The 24,942-nt window shown below is 53.4% G+C and overlaps 1 protein-coding gene across 2 annotated transcripts in view; it reads right to left on the reverse strand.

Moving 5' to 3' along the window:
* Positions 1–19,668, reverse strand: part of MED27 (mediator complex subunit 27) — a 136,447-nt gene extending 116,779 nt beyond the window's left edge. For both annotated transcript variants that reach the window (XM_028127238.2, XM_008152500.3), the window contains exons 1-2: positions 19,452–19,668; positions 17,432–17,576 (exon numbers count right to left, since the gene is read on the reverse strand). In XM_028127238.2, the coding sequence (XP_027983039.1) occupies positions 17,432–17,576; positions 19,452–19,654 (348 nt within the window). In that variant the 5' untranslated portion in view covers positions 19,655–19,668. The remainder of the gene's footprint in view (positions 1–17,431; positions 17,577–19,451) is intronic.
* Between the last annotated feature and the right edge of the window lie 5,274 nt (positions 19,669–24,942).

The following is a 24,942-nucleotide window of genomic DNA, read 5'->3' on the forward strand; positions in this document are numbered from 1 at the left end:
ACGACCTGTGCTCCAGGAAAGGGCACCAGGAGGAAACAGCAGGGCCATCGCTCAGACTCCTCTCCGCCAGCCCAGGCCGAGCTGTCGCATGCGGCCCCGCGCTCACAGGCAGCGATGGTGGCCGCTCGGAGAGGGGGCTGTGAAAGAAGAAAGCAGCAGCAAGTAGCCGATGTCCTGGCCCTGAGAGGCAGGCACCCGATGACAACTTTATCCTTTTACGTTTCCTTTAAAAGGGGGCACTACTTGTCTACAAACTTCTGCTTCACAAGCAAAAGAAAACCAAACATCTTGGAGAAGAGCTGACATTTCATCTGCAAACAGTCCCTGCGTTGAGGTTTAATAACAAAAGATTAATTCAGAGCGGCTATCTGGTGGCTGTGCACTCGGCATGTTTTTGAAGTACATAATGGCTCCGGGATGAAGCCTAATAACCCTTTGTAGAAGGAACATTTCAAAGGAAGGCTTAAAGACACACCAGAGAAACAAGTCTCGAACAAAGCCAGCCAGACTCGGGCGCAGTGCGCCTCCCAGACGCACAGGTCAGCTGGAGGGACCGCTCCACTGTGCTCTTCGGGGTGCACAGCCCTCAGGATGCCATGAGGGGGCTGCTCAGAAACCTGGTGGTTGGCTCGGCCATCAAGAAAAACGCGTAATGGGAAAGAAAGCAATGCAGCCGGAGGCGCTCATTTCCTTAGGTAAGCACCGAAGACGGGAATACATTGGGAGGGAGGGAGGGAGGGAGGGAGGGAGGGAGGGAGGAGGGGGGGCGGGGAGGAAAGGAGGGATGGATGGATTAGGGGAAGCCGCTTAAAAACAGAAACAAGGACACTAGTGAGAGCTTACTATGTGTCAGACCCTACAGGGTGTAATTTACAGATATCATCTCAATTCCCACAATAGCCCAATAAGGTAAACACTGTTAAAACCCCATTTTACATGTGAAAACTGAGGCACAGAGCTATAACAACATGCCTGAAGCCGCACAGCTAGGAAGGGTCTGTAACTCCCGTGCCACACCCATCCCCCAGCTCTGCTCCTCCCGCTTCCTCTTCCCAGGCCTCAGTTCCAGGCAACAGCCACGTCTCCGCAGACAGAGCTCACCAAGCGTGTCAGATGGACCGCTGGTGTCTACCAGGTGACTGCTGGGTACTTCTCAGGCGAGCACTGTTTTCCATTTTAGTAGCTATATATCATAACCTCTGTTAAAGAGCACATATAGCCCTGGCTGGTGTCACTCAGTGGTTAGAGCATCGGCCCATGCACCAAGAGGTTGAGAGTTCGATTCCCGGCCCCGAAGGGCACGTGTGGGAGGCAACCAATGCATGTGTCTCTCTCATATCAATGCTTCTCAATGTCTCTCTCCCCCCCCCATCCCGCCTTCCTCCCTCCCACTCTCTCTGATAATCAACGGAAAGAATATACTCAAGTGAGAATTAACAAGACCAAAAAACACACACATACAATTAATTAAATGTCATAAAGTTTCATTGTTAAAGCAAATGTATTAAGAAAAATAGTTAATTTATCTAAAAGTTATCAAGTAACCAAAGTAAAAGTGATATGGGAATTATGGCCCCAAAAAAGCAAATTCCAGAAGGTGGCCTGGGAAGCTCATGGTTGGGGCGTCCTGCTGTGCACCACTGGCTGGAGGCACCCTGAAGGCAGGGCCTGTCTTCGCTAGGCTCCTCCCCCAGCCGAGCACACAGCTTTGCACACAGTAGGCCCTCAAGAAGCGCTTCCTAAATGACCTGTTGGCACTCCCCCCATCCTTCTCAGAAGATGAGATTCGGGATTCCTCACATCTGTCAACTCACAGGAAAAGGCAGAGAACAGTCATGCCCCAGGTAGTTCTTGAAACGAAGGACTCCAGCAGGAATGTGCCAGCCAGATCTAGAAAGAACCCGAAATCCTTCTCCTGCTGCCCCCCAAGCTTTAGCGCAGGTCTGCAGGCTACCCTGGGACTGGGCCCTAAGCCCTCCGCGATGGGCCCAGCCCTCTACGAGTACTCTATAAACAAAACACAGTAATTAACCCTGGGACCATTGAAAACCACATGAACAACCAGGCGAAATTAATATTTACAAGATCAAACAGGATAGCAAAGACGATTAAATCAAGGAGGACTTAGATGTGGGTCAACTGGTACTCCAAACCACAGATGAAACCTGCCATTAAGATGCCTTACACTCCCGCACGGAGGAGCTGCCTCCACGGCAGCCCGTTCGGAAGGCAAAGACCTGGGTGAGCATCAACACAGAAAGGACTCCCCATTACCATCCGCTCGCGGAGTCAACAGAGCAGAGGGAACCACCAAACCCTCACAGGATGCAACCTCTCATGTCAGTCAAGCTACACCCACCACAGTGCACAGTCACACTGAATCAGGCTAAGAAAGCGCTGCTCACTGAGCCGCACACCATTCTCAGGCCGTGGCATGACTCCCTGGGCTCCCGCCGCCCAGGGAGGCGGCTGCTGAGGGCAGGCGGAGACGTTCGCCCCAGGACACTAGGAAGGGAACGGCGGAGGCAGAGCTTGAACCCGGCGCCAGAGCTCCGTGCTTCATCATCAGGTCACTGTGGACCTGACTCTGCAGGCTGACCCTCAAAGGTAACGGCGTGACAGTCGCTCCCGTCTGCAGCACGTACTGACCATTTCCTGCCTTCGTTCCGGTAACTTCGTTACCAGGGCAAACACGGCCATTCTCACAGCTCATTAGTCCTCAGCACACGCTGCTCCTCGGAGGGACCCAGGATTGATCTGCTTCCTCCATCTGAGCGACTCCTCACGGTCCCATCACCACAGGGCAGGGGAGCACACCTCCATTCACCAGGCGGACGGCGCGCTGGTAAGCGATCCGACGGTCACCAGCCTCCCACCCACCAATGCCGAGAACTGCCGGGTGACGATATCCCCAACTTCCAGGCGGGTCTGAGCCATTCCGAAAAGCAACTCTCCGACCTTCTGAGCAGAAAGGGGGAGGAACAGACTCACGACCGTGCAGGGAAGCCTCTGGGTGGTGCGGCATGACCCCTCTTCTCTAAGAACTGCCCCCGACTCCATGGACACCACTGGACCAGACAGACGGCGACGCCAGCTTCCCTGGCGGACAGTGGAACTGAAAGGTGGGTTTTCATCGGCCACCCGCTCACATCAGCGGGGCGACGGAACGCCGAGGCCGGAGGCCGTCCTGTCCCACCCCGTGCACCTGCTGGAGACGCATGAAGAAGCAGGACCAGGGCCGCGGGTCCTTGAGTGCCAAGCCTGGCAGAGGGACGGCTCCGGCCCCCGGCATCTTTCTGGCTCTGTTTCCTGACCGCTGGTCCCACAAAATACCCAGTAAAGGCCCCCTTTTTGCTCCCATGAACTCAAGTGAATCTTTTCCTTGCAAACAGGAGCCCAGACTAAGGCCGATGCAAACACTGGCCTGCGTCCCGAGGTAACGCTCAGCACTCCCCTGAGCAAGGTCACTTAGTGGCATCTGTCCGGGCTCCTCGACCTCTAAGGGAAGAGAGATGGGGTCGTGGAAAGAGCCCAGCGCGGGTCGCGCTCAGCAACGCGTTTGAACACTCCCCGCATCTGTAGCCGTTGCCTCCTGCCTGAAATGATCGGGAGTAACTTGGGAGGGGCGCAGGAAACTTCATTTACCCGAGGATAAGTAGACGCACAGAGCAAAGCAGGTGGAGGCCAGAATTTCAATTTCCCGGATACTAAGCCAGCTGGCCACCAGGAGACCCTGCCTATCCCGGGGGGTTCCTAGCAGGCGGTCCCAGCATCACTGGCCGAGGTGAAAAGACTCCCTGATCTAGTACTCGTAAGCCCCTGGGAGCGGAAGGCTGAGCTCATCTTGCTTCCAGATGCCGAACCATCGTGTCCCCTCCACTTCCTCAGCCCTTCCTTGTTGGCCATGATGATGCCACGACTGTGACTCCCAGGCAGTGCAGCAAATACAAGGGAATGTTCTGCGTGCAAGGGGAAAAACCATCAAAAGTGACAATGCTATTTTTAAGAATTATATAACCCTGGGCCACCAGTTTTATTTATTTATCTCTTTATCTATCTATGTATTTAATCCTCACCCGAGGATATGTTTTTATTGATTTCAGAGAGGGAGAGAGAAACATTGACGTGAGAGAGAAACATCAATCAGTTGCCTCCCGTACGCACACAGACTGAATATCAAACCCACAACCTGAGTATAAGCCCTAACTGGGAATTGAACCTGTGACCTTTCTGTGTACGGCATGACGCTCCAACCAGCCAAGCCACACTGGCCAGGGCTTGGCCCCCAATTTTAAAAGTAAAATCTTTAGATTAGGCTGAGTGAAAAAATAGGAAAGTCATACATAAAAAGCATGACGTAACATGTATAATAGGGGGTTCTGGTCCCCTCACCTAACTGCACAGACAGGCCAAGTCCATTACATTTTCAGCAAGTGGCAGGTCATGCGAAGGACACTGTATGACAAAAACATCTGTGCCCTTCAAATCCACCCTCCACAACGTCGGTGAAAATGTATCAAAGCTGAGCATTTTATAACTAACTCCACTCTCAATCTACCATACTTCACTTGTTGTAAAACCTGCAGAAACCACTCTGCGCCTTTCATCATGACGTCCGGAGTTATCTCGGTGGGGCTGTCTGTGTCAGTGGTACACGAAACAGCAATGCACCTACAACCAATGGCATCTGGCAGTCAGGACAACAGAGGGACTGGGGAACGTGCCCCACCATCCATACCTCCTTCCCAGCCCCGCAGAGAGCTGATAACCTCCTAGCCTCGTGCTGAAACCCACTTCATGTGGAAGAAGGAAGCCGCAGCAGCGGGCTGTGCATCCTCACCGCGTTAGAGAAAAGGAATTTAACTCACACGCAAAGACAAAAGAGAAGCGCTCTCCAGAGCGAGCTGTGACCTGCGGATGGGAGTGCAAACTGTGCTCTCCTTACTTAAAAGCTCCTTCCCGACTCCAGCGTTCACCTGGGAGAGGCGGGGGCCTCGGGGAGGCAGGAGGAGGAGGAAGGGAGCCTGGGCTTGGTTACAGGGAGACAAGCTTGAAGTTTCAACAGTAATTTGTGCGCGATTATCCTCTCAGCGATACAAGACAGTGAGATTAAGTAAATTAATCAGAGCAGGAACTGTGCTGGCAAGCTCCAGTGCCCGGCTCCAAGCCCAGCCTGCCAAGCTCCGAGGCTGGTGACGGGCGGCCGAGACGCAGCCATGCGCTGAGCCGAGGCGGAGGGCGCGCCCTGCTGAGCCAGCCGTGACAATGGAAACCTTAAGCACAAGATCCATTACAGCCTGAACACCCACGGCCACTGACACATCACGGCGGCAAATAAATCCTCGGAAAGCGAAGGCCGAGGGGAGGCGGACATTAATATGCTTTGCCGAACCACAGCTCAGATCTGTCTGCCACGTGAGTGCTGGGCGCACATCTCTCCCCCACCCTCCTCGCCTGGAACCGCCGTTAGGAATCCGTCAGTGTCGGAAATTAGTGCCAGGCCTCACTCACCTATTTCAGTCGCGTGCTCCTACCATGTATTGAGCCCTGGGCTAAGTTCCTTACCAGCATCAGCTCACCGAATCATCACAAAACAACAACAAGGTAAGAACTATTATCCCCATTTAAGATGTGAAAACGGAGGCTCAAGACAGACCAAGGTCACGAGTGAATAAACACAGAGCCTGATTCGAGATACCTTCACTGCCAGGGAGGGAGGGGGCTCAAGGTGGGAAAAAATATTAACAAATTCACAAAAGTTCCGTTTCTGCTTCTTTTGTAAAAGAGTAACTGATGAGGATAAGCCTGACCCCACGTGCGGAGACCTCGGTGGCAGATGAGGAGGCCCTGCTATGAGGTGAAGGAGCCTCGGCTCAGTCCTGCAGACACGCAAGCACGTCGCCACGGCAACCTCCACCAAGACCAGAGGTCATGCCACGTCCCTGAGGTCTGCAGAGCTAACTTTGCTCTAGCAGCTAACTTAAAGGCAACGCCACCCCATAACCAAGCCTGAACATGGACGGCTGCGGGTCAGTCAGGGCATCAGTCCTTGTGACTTACACAAGTGCTCAGGACACAGGCCTCACAGTAAAGTTAGTGACTTCGGAAGTTTCTATCCAAGAATTGTTCCTGCAAGATCAGCCACTTCCTAACAAGGCCCTCGCCATAAAGACACCCCGTGTTTGTTCTCCGGAACGCAGCGGCCAGCGCCTGCTGCTGAGACAAGGGCCCAGCACAGAGAGGACGGCGGCAGGTGACAGGACTCTCCTGGGCCCTGACAACCTGGAGCTGGGCAGGTGGCTTAACTCTGAGGAGTCGGAGGCCCCTCTTCGGGGAAGCCAGGCGCGTCGGTTCCTAGAGAACGGACGGTGGTGATGACAGCTACGTGGACCAGCCATCTTCTGAGACCTCGCGACGCCCCGGGAGACCAGCTCTCCCCCTCCTCTGACAGAGCAGGCGCCAGGACGCGCTCCCAGGCCACAGGAGCAGAGGGGGGAGCGGGACTTGAACCCAGGCAGTGGGCCCAGAGCTCACGCTTCCCACGCCGCCCTCCGCGGCCTATGCTGGGACGAGACGATGCCACTTGTGCGTGAGAACCGGTAAAGCGCTCAAGGAGCTGGAAGGCACTTGGGGAGCTCACGCTGTACCCTTTCTTTGCCCTTTCCAGAGTTGCCTCAAAATAATCAAGAGAATCTGCCTTCTGTTTGTCTCCCCAAACTAGTTTAAAAGCCAAAAACCGCACAACTTAATATGATTACCCTCCAGCAGGAAGCCGTGAGCGGAATACACGCGCCGAGGAGACGCCTCACAGCTGTGGGCTCAGGACACGCAGCGGTCAAGTGTCACTCCCCCCAAACCAGCGAGTCGTGGGCCTGCAACCCCACCTGTGCCCGCTGCCCCTCAAAGCCACGCTGATCAGCACTGCAGTAGTGACTGCAAAGACAAGGAAGCCACTTATTTCACTCAAGTGTTTTGTGATTTGTTTTGTTGGTGGGCCTCGCTGGGCACAGTGACCAGGCAGGCAGGGTCCCTGTCCCTGTCCAGCCTCAGCACTTACAGGCCAACGTGAACCCTGCCATGATGGGGGGGCAGGGCTGCTGAGCTCAGAGGGAGCTGGGAGGGACTGTCCCACGTACGTGACTACAAACAGAACTGGAAAGATAAAGTGGGAGGTATTAGCCAGACGGGGTGGGGGTGGGGAGGGGGAGTCGGGAGCTGAAACAGCCTCAGGGAGGGCAGGAGGCACACAGGCTGAGTGCCAGGGGCCAGGGCCCTGCGGGGCCAGCGGGACAGCTACATTCGAACTGGGTCCGAATCCTGAGCACGAGAAGGGAGTCGGCTGCACGTTTTCAGCAGGAAACAGGCGATCCAACGTGCATTGTCAAGGGCACCCTGACTGCGTGGGGCAAGACAGAGGCCGGGGAGGAGGCGGCTGCAAGTGCCTGGCTCTGGGAGAGGCGGCTGAAGCGGGACAGGAGGGAGCGTCTGCGCGTCCATGAGCAACACACACTAAGCCCGGCAGGGCCAGCTCCAGCCGCGCCGGAAACCAGCGCGAACCACGCTGGACTGGCTTGAGGCTGCTGGTCTTCCTTACTCGCCTGAGCCCGGGTTCCCAGCTCCCCACTGGCAGCAGCTCTCAGCTGTCACCTCCCTCCCAAGGCTGCCTGGGAGAGGAATCACTGGGAACTGCCCTCCCGTCCCCCAGGTGCAGATATTGTCAATGTTCCTTCAGGACCCACAGCAGACCGGAGGCGGGCCGAGGCCTTGCCCATTCTGTGACTCATCAGCACAAAGCGACTCCCTCGGAGGCGCCTCTGCTAAGCAGAAGCCTGGGGAACCTTCCTCGAAAGCTCTGCACGCCCAGCGCTGTGCCTTAGAAGGCAACGCAACGCCCCACTACTCGGGGAAGCCTCGGAGGAGCCGCACCCCCGGAAGCGGCCTGCTAGGAGCTGACGGCCCAGCTTTAAAAGCCAAGGTCCCCGGCACAGGATTTTGGCCAAGGATCCCAAGGAACTGCCGGCAGTATAAAGTGGTTACGCTATCCGAGCTACTGTGAAAATGCATTAAAATCTCAATGTCATGGCTCATCTGAGCAATGAAAGTTAACTTGGACTGCTCTGTTTTAATACATTTTTGTTTTCTTTCTTTTTAGACAAAGAGAAACAATGCGAGAGAGGAACATCGATCGTTGCCTCGCATAAGCACCCCAACCGGGGATAGGACCTGAAACCTGGGTATGTGCCCTGACTGGGAACTGAACCAACAGCCTTTTGGTGCATGGGAGGAGGATGCTCCAACCAACTGAGCCACATCGGCCAGGGCTGGACTGCCCTGTTTAGACTGGGGAAAGCAAGGGATAGGAGTGTGGCCTCCATGATTCTGTTCCTTCTTTTAACATTTTAAAGGTATTTAACACCAGCATTTTTGCTATCCAAACCACCCAGTGAACCAGGGAGTCTCCCTGGCCGGAGTTCAGTGCGTGGGGTGGAGGGCACAGCAGATGGGAACTTGCAGTGATGAAAGAAAAACCGATGCCCAGCAAGTGCCTACCTACTATGTGCGGGCCCTGTGCCAAGCGCCTGCAAACTCATCTTGCAGGTGAAGAGGGTGGAGCGTGGTGAGGAACTCAGCAGACTGAAATGGTCCCAGTAATCTTACAAGGAAAGCTGCTTCCACCCATCCCTTAAACAAAACGCTGCAACAATCGCTGAGTCATCTGCTCACTGAGCAGCAGAGGTCGAGAAGTCATTCCATCTGGAGACTCAGGGTGATTCTAATTCTCATCACAAACCCAGGGATGATGTAGGATTTGAATCAGTGCATTTAACTCCGGGAGGTGTACTGAACTATAAAGTGTGAGTTTAAATGGTGAGAGAGAGAGATGATAGGATAGACAGCCCATCAGAGGGAGCACAGTGCACCGAGTGGGACCCCGACCTGCTCCTGCCCCTGGGTGAGGGACTAAAGTTGGTGCATAAGGCCAATCCCACCACATGCAAATCATCATTCAGGGCTCCAGGCACCAAAATGAAATTTAAAGACCCCGTCATAAATACAGGGACTAACACATGTGTAGTAAGTGCCCTTTGCTATAGAGTCACTAAACCACATGATGAAGAACACGCGGAGTTCTCTTATGACAGAGACAGACCAGCTGGCCAGGATGAAGCCCAAGGTGTGAAGGAAGGCAGTGCCCTGAAGCTGACCGGACGACTGCTTTTTCCCTCTGGACACAAATGTCAGGTAAGTATTTACTGCTCTCAAAACCGATGAGAACCCTTAAAACAAACACAGCTTCGGCTGGGTAAGAGAAGGGCTGACTGGTGCCATGCAAACGAACCAGAAAAGTGTGTATTACTAGCAAAAAATTTGCATTTGCATTAAGCATGTGACAGAATTAAAATGCACCAAGCTAAACAAACAGGATGATATTTAAGATATCAGGACTACAAGACAAAATTCCCTTTGTTCAGACAATAGTTAATCTGCCAACTAAGTCACCCAGGACTCCACGAGTTATGCTCCTTTCTGACAGTAAAGACTGGTGAGCTGCGCTGGCCGGGGGGGCTCCGTTAGCTGAGCGGCATCCCATGCATCAAGAGGTGGACGGTTTAATGCCCAGGCTGCAGGCTCAATCCCCAGTAGGGAGCATGCGGGAGGCAGCCGATCCACCTTTCTCTCTCTCATCGATGTTTTTCTCTCTCTCTCTCCCTCCTCTCCTTTCCTCTCTCTCTCCAATATGAACAAAAACATATTTTTTTAAAAAGACTGGTAAACTGAGGCATATAAAGGCCACTGACTAAGGAGGAAAAAGGATCAGCAACAGAGCCAGGAATTATTAAAATCAGGTGGCTTGGCACCTAACTTCTCTGATCAAGTCAGAGAATTGATATAGTCTAGGTTCCAAGAAGATGGGAATTGATCAGTTTCATTCGCTGTGCCAGGACATAATAGGTGCTCAGCAAACATGTCCTGGGTAGATGGATTAGGTATTTTCCTAGCGAGAAAAGCACACTGCTCAAACACAGTTTGGAAATGAATAACATGGAGCATTTACAACAAGTGGATTTTCTGGCACGCGAAGGTACGCACATACTCCAAACTCTCCCTGCAAAATCCACCATGAAGCCATCAGGAGACAGCCGAGCCCAGAACGCTTAGTGGTGGCAACTACTGACAAGCTATCAATAATCAGAGTAGCCTACTGGCTGGAAATGACAACGGTACAGTGTCACTCTTCAACCTAAGACACACAGACGCACGCAAATGAGGAAAAGGTAAGAGCAACTGGCATCTGGGGGACTCGGCACAATTCCTGTAAAATGGGAAAAGGGCCCTAGCCGGTTTGGCTCAATGGATAGAGCGTCGGCCTGCGGACCAGAGGGTCCCTGGTTTGATTCTGATCAAGGGTACATGCCCAGGTTGCGGGCTCAGTCCAACTTGCAGGAGGCAGCCGATCAATGATTCCCTCTCGTCACTGATGTTTCTCTCTCTCTTCCTCTCCCTTCCTCTCTGAAATAAAAAATATATATATATTTAAAAAAGGAAAAGGGGGGGAGTGGTCTGATCCTTACACAGCCACCCTTAGTGTCCCCACCCCTGTCAGTAAGGGATCAAGGCAGTCCCTTTCTCTGCATGAAACGCCCAGCAAAGATGCCAGTTAGTTGCTATGATCCCAATTTACTGTATTCAGAGCTCAAAGCAGCTGAGGGCGCCTGCCTCTAGACACTAAGGGGCTGGGCTGGGCTGCTCTGGAGGTCAAGGTAAGGCCCTGAGCCATGTCCCCGCGGAGCTGGGCCTGCACAGCTTGCTCTGCACAGACTGCTGCGGTCACTGGATCGCACCGATCCCTGCCGGTCCCGATGTGCCATGTGGCCAGCCCACTGCACCTGCTACTGCCGGATTGGCAGCCGCAACACCACAGGAAGAGGCAGCGCTGTCACGGCCTCGGGGCGGGAGGAACCTCTGCTTTTCTGGCCACCCCCACCCAGTGTGTCCCAGCCGCCCCGCACTGCAGGCCTCAGGCAGAGGGTGGCGGCGGCCTGGGACGGTCACTCTCCATAAAATGAGGGTGATGACCTACGTGATCGCTGAGGTTGCCCTGGGACCTAACACAAAGGAGGCACAGTTCCGAGTCTGTTTGGAAATGCGGCAGGGGACCTCAATGACTAGGTCCTTCAACGTACTAGATTCGAGGTGCCGGAAGGTGATGCCGAACCCCAGCCCTGGAGAAGACGGGACAGACCTGGAGCGCGAGCAGCCACAGCACAGCTAGAGGCCGTGGGCAAAGCCAGAGATCGGCCCTGCCCGGTCACAGGGAGGCTTCTCTCAGCAACATTCGATGCGGCTGAAGGAGGAAGCGAGAACACACTCGGGAAGGGACACTGTGCTCCTGGCAGAGGGCTGGCGCCTCGCAGGGCTGCCACAAATAGAGCTGAGGCTCAGAAGGCACCTGCACCCACAGGGCTGAGGGCACGCTGACACTGCTCCAAAGGGGGAGGCGCCGGCACTGCCTGGCCAGAACCTACTAGATGAGTAAGCTGCCCGGGAGAGGGAGGCTCGTGGGGGTTCAAGGAAAAGCAGAAGGCGAGCCGAAGCCCTGGCCCAGGGAGCGGTCCCACCAGCAGCTCGGCCAAGCCCAGCAGGCTGCAGTGAGCTGGAGTGTCCAGGACCAAGTGATGCAGCACAGCCCGCGGAGCGAGGGGGAGGAGACGGGAGCTCCGGAAGCCAAGGGCAGGATGCTGGGCTGGGCTGGGACACGCCGCTGCCTCCCTCACAGGGCCCAGGTCCCTGAGATCAGGGCACAAAGGCCAGAATTCAGGATGAACCCTAACTTCCCCTTCTGTTCTCCTGTGGCCAACAACAGCAAGCTGAGCAAAGTCAAGGTGAAACACACAGAAGCAGATTCTACGGGGAAAAAACGCAAAGAATCTAAAAAGGAAAGAGAAGGGATTTAGAGGCTTCAACTGAGCCGTCCAATGCTGTTTTCTGACTCATTGGAAATAACTACTACCAATAATTGCTATTTAAATGCCACTAAGTATCCTACCCCAAACTAGAAACTTTATACACATTTTCCCATTAGCCTCTCAGACCCATCCTAGGAGATCGGTATTATGCCCATTTCACAGTCCCGCAGATTAAGGCTCAAAGGTGTCAGATAACGTTCCAAAGTTATCTAAGTCTTAACATAGGACAAGGCTTAACCTTGTGAGGATGACAAACAGGCAGAGTGGGATAAAAGCAATGACAGGTGCGAACACAGGGGCACCTGATTTGGGCACATCTCAGAAGACTTCCCGGAGGAGGCCGAAGCTCAGCTGAGGCCTAAGGGACGAAGAGTAACAGGAAGCTGCCGGGCTCTGTGCTTAGCCCTCCAGGGCAGTGCTCATGCCGTCCCCACAGTTCCCTGAGCGGCAGGACCGTTCGCCCATGTGAGAGCTGGGGAGGCTGAGGCTAGGGGATCTGGCCACGGGCTGTCTGCTTCTGGACTCGGGGCCTGAGCACGATGACCAGGTGCCTGCCAATGCCAGCCGGGGAGCTGGGCTGGGTCCGAAGGACGGCAGGGAAGGCACCGGGAGTGGGCGTCTGCTTTACAAAGACCCTGGAGCCAGGCAGGGTGGGAAACGGACTAGACGGGAGCTCAGCACCGCCCAGCAGCAGCGGTGGAGATGGAGAGGCTGGAGACGGAGGCTTAAGGGGTGGACTCAGCAGGTCCTAGTCAGAAGGTGTGAGGCCTGGGCCCCTGGCTGGGAAGGTGCCCACCACGAGCAGCAGGTGGTGGGCGCAGGATTTTAGTTCTGGACCCACTCGGAGAGCCTGGAAGTCTGAGTGCAGATGCCCGCCGCCACGTGGATCCGCGGTCTGGATGTCAGGCTGGTGACAGTGAGGTGTCATTACCGTATGGCTGGCAAGTGACGCTGCTGCCGAAGCGACAGCTGCCACAGGACCCCTGACATCAGGTGATCGGCTCACGAGCCTGACTCAGACAACTCCAGGATTCCACCAAGTCCCACCCCCTCCGAAGCACCGGCTGCCAACCGGCTCCCAGAAAGGGCACACCAGGTGGCAAAGACACAGCTAAAACTGCTAACCTCAGCCCTCGGAGCTTATCCCCGGCTCATCACCTGACCTCAGCCCGTCCTTCCCAACGCCCCTCTGGAACCCAGCACGGCCGCTGCGGGCTCGGGCCTTTCTCCATAAGGGACACAGCCAGGCGCTCGGGACGGGCCGGATATAAAAATGCCCGACCGCACCGCACCAAAAAAGCCAGCGAGCAGACCACCGAAGGGGCTGTAACAGTGGGAGCTCCTCTTCAGCCTCATTCATTCCAGGCGTTTCAGCTGAACGCTTACTGTGCGCCAGGCACCGGGGCAGGTGCAGGCGACTCCCGCGGGGTCCAGCAGACAAAGCAGCTCTGCGGGGGCTTAGAGGAGGACAGGTCCCGAAAGGAAAAGGCTGTGTCGCAACTTAAACAACGCCACCCGGTTCGCGCCACGGTGCCAAAGCGTGCCGGAGCGGGAAGAGATGAACGTCCCGGTCACGTAAAACCTTAAGGAACTAGATTCTGGTAAGAAGAGTTCGGGCGGGTAGAGCAGAGGAAATGTGTGGGACTTTCCAACGCGACACTCTGGGAATAAAAGGGGCTTTTCTCCAATAAACATGTAAATTAAGTGTGTAGAAACGTTGGAGGCAGCGGCAGCAGCTTCGGCTACCCCCCCCCCCCCCCACACACACACACACAGGGGAGAGTGGCTGCTGGGTCTTTGCTGCTCCAGAGAAAGGCTGAAGTCTCAACCTGCTGGGCAGCCTTAAACCAGCAGCCTCTGCCTCCAACAAAGGAGGGAAGCCCAAGCCCCCAACAGCCTTCGGAGAGGGGCCTCGGATGAGCCGGTCTCGCGTTTCTGAGCAGAATAAGCGATAGAAAGTGTGCGCCGAGGACTCTGCAGCGAGCTGCGCTGCCGCCAATTATTCTTGTCCCCCACCAGAGCTTGTCATCCCGCAGAACCATCAGCCACAGGAGCCCGAGAGTTAAAAGCGAGTTCCTTCCCCATTCAGCATGGAAAAGTGCTGCTCACAGCAACCTGACATCGTTTCATTCGGTGAGATTAATTTTTAAATGTGTTATCCTAACAATTATGCCAACTACCACGTAATTAATATTCCAACTGACGCTACAAAAATTACAAAATCCCCTGAAGGAGATAATTTGTTATTAGGCGTGAACGAGACTTCTACGGCCACTAGCGCCTGAGACGGGGGTTCATCACAGAACGGGTGGCATCGCTTCCCGCCTCCTCCCCCTCAGCCAGCGCAGAGCTGACAGTGGCAGGCTCGCCCCGACTTCCCCGCACACAGTAAGGCACTTGCTGGTTGAAGCTCTGGGAGGCTAGAGTGATGAGCGCTGAAAGCCCAGCCGTGAAAAAGCCCTTTTCATTTGCAGGAGAGGCGAGATTAACACATAGGATGAACATATACACTGAGTGGCCAGATTATCATGATCTCTGAACGCATAATAATCTGGCCATTCAGTGTGTGTGAGTGTGTGTGTGTGTGTGTGTGTGTGTGTATGTATATATTAGAGGCCTGGTGCATGAATTTGTGCATGGGTGGGGTCCAGCCAGCCTAGCCAGGGGGAGGGGACATGGGCGGTTGGCCGGCCTGCCTGCTGGTAGAACTCTTGGTCAAAGGGACAATTTGCATATTAGCCTTTTATTATATAGGATATACACGGAGTGGCCAGATTATTATGTGTTCAGAGATCATAATAACCCGGCCACTCAGTGTATAGTCATTTGCTGCCTCCATAGCCTCAGCTGAAAATTAGAACACTGGCTGGCTTATTCCTTGGGGTTACTTCTCCCGTTTTTAAAGAAATGTACCTAAGAAATCCTTACCCTTGTTTTCCTCTGTTCTTTTATGACACAATCTCAGAAACATCTCCATCTATTTCCAACCTGAGCATCACCAGAACAAAAGACTCCATACACATATTTCTTTCCCTTAATACGATCTCCTTCCTCCTTAGGGCAGGGCAGGCACTTCTATTTTCATTCTCCAACTATTAAATCCGTTGAACAATTAAGCTACCTTCATTCAAAAGTTAAGCATCATCATTTCCATTTAACACCAGTCACTAGAGTCCCAGTCACGTATGCTTTCAGGATCAGCTAAGTGTTCCCACCGCTGACAAGTCTCCATCGCTCTAGCAAGTTCCAAGAACAACTTTACCACGTGATACATCGACCCGGCTCCCAAGTCCAAACACCAAGAAGCAGATGAGGAGTCCGACCAGAAGTCAGCCCCGCCATGCGCTGAGGGCCCCACCACCCACCTCACCAGCTGAACTCCTGTGAGATGCCCGAGAGAGAGAGAGCGCCCCCCCCCCACCCCCGCGCCGGAAACAAGGAGGCACCACAGGAGGGCGAGGGGCGTGCTGTCTGTGAAGGGCTGGACAGTCTCTGGCCTTGGCAACTGCAACAGACACAGAGAATTTTGTTGTCGGCCTGCACACCCCCTTTTAGGAACTGCCTCTCGCCAGCTCCAAGGAGCCCCACTTCCTGTGCTTCCTGTGATCCAGTGAGCTGTGTTGGCCAATCAGAGAAAGCCACCCCCTGGATTTAATGAACTGTCTTGGGGCCACTTACCAAGCAGGGCCAGCCCCTCTGCCAGGGTCTGATGTGGACACCAGGAGGTGACCTCCTTTAAGGGCCATGCAAACCTACGAATGCAGGGCTCTCTCTTCTACCACGTGGACACCAGGCCAACTCAGGAGAGCGGGTCTGGAGGGCAAGAGAGTGACAGAGCCCACAGCACCTGGGCACCCCGATCCTCAAAACCAAACTGAGTGTGCCACCAGCAGCCCAGAGTTTGGGGGACAAGCCTTAGAGGCTAAATGTATGCATCCGAGACCCAAGCTCTTTCTTTAGCACCCCATGATCAATCACTTCTCCCTAAATCTCAGACTCAGTTTCCAGGGTTCCACCTAAAACCAAAGCATACTAAATGCCGCCAGAGAGAAGTTCAAAGAAAAAAACTCTGCACAAGGAAGAAACTGTCCAAGCTCATCTCTCGTCCAAGACCTGCGGGCACGGCCGACAGGAAAGAGGAGAAAAGCAAAGGGTAACTGGAGGGCGCAGAGCAGCTCGGCCAGGAACTGTGAGGAGTGTCTCCAGGGCGGTGGCACAGACGACAGGGAAATGCTTCCAAAGTCATCCCACACATACCTCCGCACTCTCTATCAGCAAGAACAAGAAAGAAACAAAATAATACACAACCCACAGCACCCAACAAAAGGCACTTGTCGATAAACAAACTGCTTCCAGGCTATGAACCTAACTTCCTGTTATCTTTATTTTTTCTTAATATTTTTTATTGATTTCAGAGAGGAAGGGAGAGAAGGAGAGAGAAACATCAATGATGAGAGAGAATCATGGACCGGCTGCCTCCTGCACGCCCACTTCTGGGGATCGAACCCACAACCCGGGCAAGTGCCCTTGATGGGGAATCGAACTGTGATCTCCTGGTTCGTAGGTCAACACTCAACCACTGAGCCCCGCCGGCCGGGCACCTGTTATCTTTAGACTACAGTTTAGTTTTCCTTTCTCAGCTGCCCCAGGGGTCTCTGCCCCCGGCCTGCCGACTGAGGAAACCGTATGTAGCAAATTCTGTGACGCGTGTACAGAACAGTCTCGCTCAGATGGAGCCTCACGTGATTAGAGAGAAATCGGAAAGAAATCTACCGAACAGCTCTCTAGTGCTCCTCACCAAGGACGAGGATGACAGCACAAGCGGCGCGACCAGGCTGAGGGCCAAGCGGGTAGGCCACCAGGCCCTCACCTCGCGGGGCCAGGGCCCCTCTGAGGAGCTGAGGAAGCCAGGGCATCTTCCCCAGGAAACGTGTCCACAATATTATTTCGGATATAATTTCAAGGGGTTCATAAAAGCTGCTTCCTAGGGCCCAGGCCGGGCGGCCCATGTGGTTGGAGCATGGTCCCATACACCACAAGGTTGTGGTTTCAATTCCTAGTCAGGGCACATACCTAGGTTGTGGGTTCGAATCCTAGTCGGGGCACCTATGGAAGGCAACCCATCGATGTTTCTCCCTTTCCCTCTCTAAAAGCAATAAGAATCATATCCTCAGGTGAGGACTGAAAAAAAAAAAAAAAAAAAAAAAGCTGCTTCCTTAGCCAGCCTCCAGGTTAATTACACTGTAGATTTTTTAATTTAATTCCCTGAGCATCATGACTAAGCCTCAAAAACTTCCAAGGACTTCAAAGGACACGAGCTCACAGGGAAATTCTAAAACTCCCAACTCTGTAACCCCATGCTGAATCAAGAACAAAAAAAGAAATGAAAACCCTCACCTCTGCACTCAGGAGACGCAAGGAACCTGGCTTTCCCCACGCTCGCTCGCTCTGACTCCGCTTACCTTGTTGGACCACTTGTAGGCTTGCAGGAGCTGGCTGTACAGGGGCGTTTTGTCCTGCACGGGGTCCAGGCTCAGCAGGCCGCTGTTATGGAGCGGATGGTTCTCGGACGGCTTGCCCACCAGGTTGCTCAGACGTTCCAGCTCGCTGCAAAGAGCGGGGAGAGCAAGCCTGAGTCCCCGGAAAGGCCCGGCTCGCCACCACAGTGGTCAGAGGCTGCTCTCCAACTGCCCGTCAGAAGCCCCGCAAAGAGAACCTTTTTTTGGTGAAAAAGATTGGGAACAATCAAGAAAACCCCTATCAGGGCGCTTATTTTAAAACCCGGCTCTCAGTGCCGTTCCAAAGGAGGGGGAAAGCTAAGAGCACCTGAATCAGTACGACGCCTAAAACTGGGATTTTACAACTCGCGTTCCTCTCTGCGAGGGGGGAGGGGACGCTCGGAATTTTGGAAGGTGGTGAATGAAACACTGCTCCTCGCTGAGTTTTCAGGCCCACCAACAGATCGTTACATTCGGCAGAACAGCAAGGACCTGAGTAAATGATGATCGCTTGCCATTCACAGGGATAGATTTGCCCCTGGTGCTTCCCAGATGGTAAAACTTAACAAAGAGATGAAATAAACAAATGGCCTGGGAAGACCCTGCGGAGGGGCTGCGTCCGTCTAGCAGGAAAACTCCAGAGGAACTGGGACAGTGAGCCAGGAGCACCGTCCGAGGGATCCGAGGGGCCGTCCCAAACTGTCCCCAGGAGCCGCCCAAGGAGCAGCTGCTCAAGCCACGTTCCTTCAGAAGCTCCGTCACCTTCCTGCAGAAAGATCTAAGCAGGCAAAGGGGCAAGGCAGACCTTCCTACACCCTCAAACGGTGACGGGCACAGCTTCCTGAACGCTGCCAGGGGAAGCAAATCGGGAGGAAATGGGAGAGGAAGGAAAGGGTGACCAACCCAGCCCCCCGGGCGGGAGAGTCGTGACTGGCCGGCGCCAGAAAACAGCCCGTGATGTGCGAGCTGAGGAGGGGGTGCGATTCCCTGGCCTTCCCCCGGAAGAGAAGGGCACCTACTTAGGGGGGTGGAAGAGGCACCCATCACTTGGCCACCACCTCCCCCCGGTTCTCCCTCCCTCTTCCATCTGGTGACTAAGGAGACAAGTTGAGAAGGAAGAATCTAGCCACCCCAGAATTCAAAGGAGGGTAGCTCACCGAGTGCCTTTCCCTGCTCAGCTCAGCTCTGAGAAATAAAATGCGAAAATCCGGAAAGGCTGGCTCTCTCACGGAAGGGAAGACAACTTGAGGACCTAACCAAGTAAAAGTGCCTACTATGTGCATTTTACAAATGCCCTCCCAATTAATTGTTACAACACCACTTATAATGTGGAAGGAATGAAGGTTAACCTGTATGAAAGAGAAAGAAATGTACAACCCTTCACCTTCAAGGACCACAAGTTAATAAGTGAAGGGAGGGGACGGGACGTTGAGTGATTCCACTGGTTACACCTGAGCCTGGTTCTGTCCTGGGAGGGAACTGGGCCGGAGCAGGGAGAGGGAGAGGGACGGGGTGTTGGAGGGGGAGACTGATTGTGGCCTGTTCGGTGGTGTTTGGGGGTGGGACAGGTGGGCCTGAGGAATTCGGGCTCATCAGTTGGGGTGCACCTGGGCTTGGGGCAGGGCCGGTCGGTCCCGGCTGGGACCATCAGTAGTTGGGTGAGGCCGCTGGGGCACCGAGGGCTACAGGTGAGAGCCTGCCAGGCTGACGTGCGGAGTGAAGTTCAAGGAAAGGCGTGTCTCCTCGTGAGGAACGGAAAGGCCCCGAAGGGGTCCGGGCGGCGGCGGCAGCAGCCAGGACGACGAGGCCCCGAGCAGGGAGACAAGACCGCGGAGGTGGGGACGCCGTGCCCCCGAGGGGCAGGCAGAGGCGTGGAGGCGGAAAAGGGGAGCAGTCCCCGAGGAGGGAGACTCGCGCGGGGGCGGGACGGTGCGCGCCGGGCCGGTCCCGGCCCCCGACCCCGGCCCCCTCGGCCGGTACCTACTTGAGGTCCCGGTTGACCGAGTGCAGGTTGTCCTGGAAGTGCGCGATGAAGGCCTTCTCCCGGCCCTCCAGCGTCTCCTTGTTGCGCATGCCATCCTTCAGGCAGTCGAACACCCTGCTCACGCTGGAACGCAGCGCCTGGATGGCACTGATGGCCTGGGAGAAGGCCTCCAGGTTCACGCCGATGCTCAGCGCGTCCGCCATATCGCCGCCGCCGCCGCCGCCGCTCCAGAGCCGGCTTCTCGAGCGAAAGCCGCGCTCTCTGATGACGCAGCGCGCGGAGGCCTCTGGGAAATGTAGTTTCCGCGGGGCGGGGCTGCTCAGGTGGTCTGTGCGGGAGAAGTATCCAAAAAAGGGATTCTAATTTAACGACACGAATACATGGGCAGGAAAGTGATCTCCATTTAGGGAAGTAAAGCTGCACGCTGGGATTTATTGGTGGTGACAAGGAAATACAGAAAGTCCCCGCATTTCCCCAAACTGGCGCTCTTGAGAGTTACATGGAAAAGAATTGCTCAGAGCGATAGTGTCCATGGAGTAAAGAACTATAACCCCATGAATAAAGTGAGTCCATACCCATAAATAAGTGGGAGATATGGGAAAGTTATTTCCTACAGTGGAATGCCAACTAATAAGTGTAGAGGGAACGATGCAAAGGAAATTACCATTTGGCAACATTGGAGTAATACTTGATGCAGATAGGACCGAGGGATGCTAAAACTAGTGCGTGAACGTGTGAGGAATAACAGGATATTTATATAGTCTCAGAGTATCACTCCCAAGGAACTTATTAATGAAGAAGGGAAAAAAGTAAGGATCTAGTGATTTCACTTCTGGGCACAGATCCAAAAGAAGGGAAAACAAACTGGAGCAGATATTTGCACACGTGTGTTCATGGCAGCTTTACTCACAATATCTAAGAGGCGGAAGCAACCCAGTCCATCCTCAGATGAATATTTAAGCAACCTGTGATGTCTACATCCAAAGGAATAGTTCAGCCTTAGAAAGGAAGGAAATGTTGACACCCGCTACAATATGGATGAACCTTGAAGACATTATGTTAAATGAAATAAGTCAGGCACAAAAGGACAAATACTGTGTGAGTCCACTTATGTGAGGTACCTGGCATGGGCAAATTCATAGAAACAGAACGTGGAGCGGTGGAGGAGGGGCCCGGGGGAGGGGAAATGGGGCGTTGGTGATTAATGGGGGTGGAGTTTCAGCTGCAGAAGATGAAAAAGTTCCGCAGACGGCGGTGAAGGTTGCACAACGTGGATGCACTCGACGCTACAGAGCTAGACACGTAACAGCGGTTAAAATGGTCAATTTTATGTTACCTATATTTTACCATATATTTTAAAATTCAGTAATGTAAAAGCGGGCAGGGGTGGTGGTTACTGGTGACTACAAAGCAGAGAATCCTGGCAGACCTTATTCTAACCAAGAGATCAGAGGTCAACATCACTTCCTGAACTGATGCCCCAAGAAGAGGGTAGCATGACCTCTGTGACAGTCCTGCCAAAAATGCCAAACCTGAGCCTGGTCAGGACGTCAGACAACTCAAACGGAAGGACATTCGACTAAACAACTGACCTGCACTTTCCCACAAAGCAGGTGTCGTGAAAGACAAAACAGGACTGGGGAGCAGTTCCAAAGCCAGAGAGACGGCAGGAACAGGACAGCGGGATGACCTGGGGTTTCCTTTTGCTGACAAGCCCCGGACGATCAGTGAAACCTGAGTCAGGCTGTAGAGGAGTTAATGGTATTTTATCGGTGGGGACTTTATGATCTCGATCATTGTACTGTGGCTCTGGAAGAGGATATCCGCATTTTGGAGAAATGTACCCTGGGAGATAAAGGAGCATCATGATGTCTGCGTGAGGAGGAAGATGGGGTGGATACGTTTACTTAGAGAAGGATAAAGCAGAGGCAGTGAGATAGTAACAGTTGTGGAATCTGGATGGAAGATATATAGAAATTATTTGTACTATTCTTGCAAGAGTAAGACTGAAATTATGTGTAAATAAATTGTTTCCAATGGCTATCAAAAGTGAGCATGGACAGTGCAGGCACAGTCTAGGTGGTAAGAAAAATCTTGTTTGCCAGGCTCTGTGGACCAGGATCTTAAATATTATGTAGTTTACCTTAAACCCACTTCCTTAATAGTCCCGTTTCTTCTCCAACCTCACTCCCCCTCCCCCAACCCTGGGCCATCTCAATTCCACTCCTGTAGTTCTGGAACTGTGAGGATGAGTCCTGCTCAAAAAACTGGGCCTGCCCTAACCAGTTTGGCTCAGTGGATAGCGCGTTGGCCTGCGGACTGAAGGGTCCCAGGTTCAATTTTGGTCAAGGGCATGTACCTTGGTTGCGGGCACATCCCCAGTAGGGAGTGTGCAGGAGGCAGCTGATCAATGTTTCTCTCTCATCGATGTTCCTACCTCTCTATCCCTCTCCCTTCCTCTCCATAAAAAATTAATAAAATATATTTTAAAAAAACAAAAATGGGCCTGATGTTGCTCCCCGTGAGACAAACAGCTCATAAACACCATTCGTGAGGAAGAAAGGTGCATGTTGTCTTGGGTTTATACAATTCCTTTCATTCCCTGACATCTGCCTCACCTTTAGAAGTATTGCCCTTTATAGGTTTTTGTCTGTTTTTAGGGAAAGGGGTAGAGATAGCAGGAGACTTCTAGCTGTGAACTTGGAACAAGTTACGGAACCTTCTGGGGCCTCAGTTTCCTCATCTGTAAGAAGACTGATGATGAGACCTGTTCCGACAAAACGAGTGTGTAATAATCCCTTGCAGGCACGGCTCTTGACATGACGCTTCACAAATAGTAAACACTCAGACGATGGCAGTGGGGAAGAGAACGCGCCGAGAAGGTTCCTCGGGGGTCACAGGCCCATGCGTCTGTCTCCAGCCCAGGACCCTAAGCAGAGCCAAGCGAGGGTTAGCAATGGGTCTATTCCTCCCGTGACGGCTAACGACCTGACCCTGCAAAGGGCAACTCTGAGATACAGCAGCTTGTCAGGGAACTGTGTCCTTCAGTCACGATTTTGGGGTGGCCTTTTTCTCTTTTTCTGGAGTGCAGGGTTTTTCTTTCCTGAAGGTTATTTTTTTTTTTTCCAATTTGGATTTTTAAATTATTTTTATTGAGGTGTAAGTAGCACACAACCATTACATTAGTCTCAGGGGTGCAACTAATGATGCGATGGTTGTGTATATTGGGAAATGGTCAGCATGACATCTACAGCCACCCATAGTGACAGGACTTTTTTTCTTGGGGGGAGAACTCTTAAGATGTACTCTCAGCCCGGCTGGTGTGGCTCCGTGGTCGAGCGTCGGCCATGAACCAGGAGGTCGTGGTTTGATTCGAGGTCATGGTTTGATTCCTGGTCAGGGCACGTGGCCGGGTTGCGGGCTCGATTGCCAGTGAGGGGTGTGTAAGAGGCAGCCGATCCATGGTTCTCTCTCATCATTGATGTTTCTCTCTCTCTCTCCTTCTCCCTTCCTCTCTCTGAAATCAATTTTTTTTTTTAAAGAAGAAACGCATATTTAAAAAGTTGTACTCTCTTAACAACGTTCAAATATGCAATGCGGTGTTATTCCCAGAGTCGCCGTGCTGTTTTTAAGGTTTTTGTAGAAAATATTTGTCTTTACCTTCACAAAGTGAATAGCTGTGCTCCTTGGCTTGTCGGGGTTTTGGCTTCAGTTGGGCCATCCTTTTCAGGGGAAGGTTAGAGAAAGCAAACTCCACTTTCGAGTTGATTCACCTTCTGGGGGACCCTGAAGGCTTAGAGAATGTGGCCCAAGCCGTAGACCTTATCATCGGAAAAGAAGTACCATCTATTTCTGCCCGTTCCGATATCTACCTATAAACAGGTTTTGCATATAATTTCAGGGCGATCATACTCCCCCTAAAGCTTACACATGGGCCCTGGTTAAGAGTCATGCTCTAGGCAAGCGCCCTGGGGTATGGCTCGCGGCCGCAGGGTCTCCCACGCCTGGGGACACAATCCGTGCTCCGTGTAAGCTGAAGCGGAGAGTTAACACGCTCTGTTATACTCGCCTTCTGGACCCTCGCTCCAAATTATTCCATCTCTTTGTCTACTCAGACATCATCTCTCCTCCCTCCTGCTCAGCCTCCCCAACCATCCCCCCGCCACACACACACACACACACACACACACGCACACACACACACACACGCACGCACAGTGAGATTTCCCTTTGTCTCCGTCTCTGTTTCAGTGGTTTAGACGCTGGTTGGCGCAATAAAGTCCAAATGCACTCTGCTCCCACCGCCATTCGTTTCCCAGAGTTCTCCGTGGCCCTGCTCTTCGGGGAGACTCGGAAATTGATCCGTGGAAACACACATTTCCCCTGAACCCAGTCAGGAGTCTTTCATCACCTGGACAGAGAAGGTTTCATTTTGGAAAGGCGCGGACAGAGCCTCTCCGAGGTGCTGTAAATTCTCGAGAACGTTGGCACATATATTGCATCTGTGTGTGTTTGTGGGGTATAAATTACTTTAAAGGAGTTCATTCTGAACAATACAGGGTTTTAATTACGATGATCTCATGTTTGGGTAAAAGGCAGCGCCCTGCTGCTAATATCTTCCAAAATGAGCAAGCCATTAGCCTGGTGCTCTCGGCCCAAGCGTATTCGAGGGAGCAGTCGAATTAAAGTCGTCGGTATTTAATTAAAATACGCCGCAGCTCGAGCCTTATTCAGAGGGCACGTGGCTTAAGCATTCAGGCGGCGAAAGCACCTCATCAATTAATAATTATTAAGGATTCACTCGATGCGGAGCCGCGCGTTGGACGGCTGGCCAGAATGTCACCAGAAGGATTGAAAAGCAATCTGCCCGGATAAGCCACCAGGCAGGAAGTCACCGGTCGCAATCAGCATGGCCTGATGCTTAAGACCCGCGCTTGCTCCGAGGATTAAATCGAGGCAGCACACAGTCCTGGGCCGTGGCAAGCGTTCGAGTCAGTCATTCAATAAGCAGAGATATTTACTGTGCTCCACAGTGTGCCGACCGGCTGGGGAGCCCACGCTGAAACCAGGCCCGGCGTCGCCCCAGTCCAGGCCACCAAGAATACCTGGGTGGACTGGGCTCCTCGTCTACCTGTCTCGGCCTCAGTGCATCGGTCACGTTCAAACGCTGCGAATCCGATTTGTCAGCATCCACCCAAAGCAAGAAGGGCGAGCACCGCCCCTCCCCGCTCCGGGTTTCCTCTCTTCTCCTGCCTGACGTGGTTTTGACATGACAATGACGGTGATGACCACCTCGACCCCAAGGACAAGCCGATTCAGGGCGTGGGCTCAGACTGGGCCTCCGCCCTGACGCTGTCTCTTGGGCAAATGAGCTCGTTCTTCTGGATTGCAGGCTTGGCCTCCAGCCAGTCAGGAGGCGGCGGTCCCTCCAGAGGTCACCACCCCGGAGCGTGAGTTCAGGAAGGAGGACGGAGCACCGTTCACCGTGAGC

Source organism: Eptesicus fuscus, chromosome 15 (assembly GCF_027574615.1).
Source record: "Eptesicus fuscus isolate TK198812 chromosome 15, DD_ASM_mEF_20220401, whole genome shotgun sequence".
Taxonomy (NCBI): domain Eukaryota; kingdom Metazoa; phylum Chordata; class Mammalia; order Chiroptera; family Vespertilionidae; genus Eptesicus; species Eptesicus fuscus.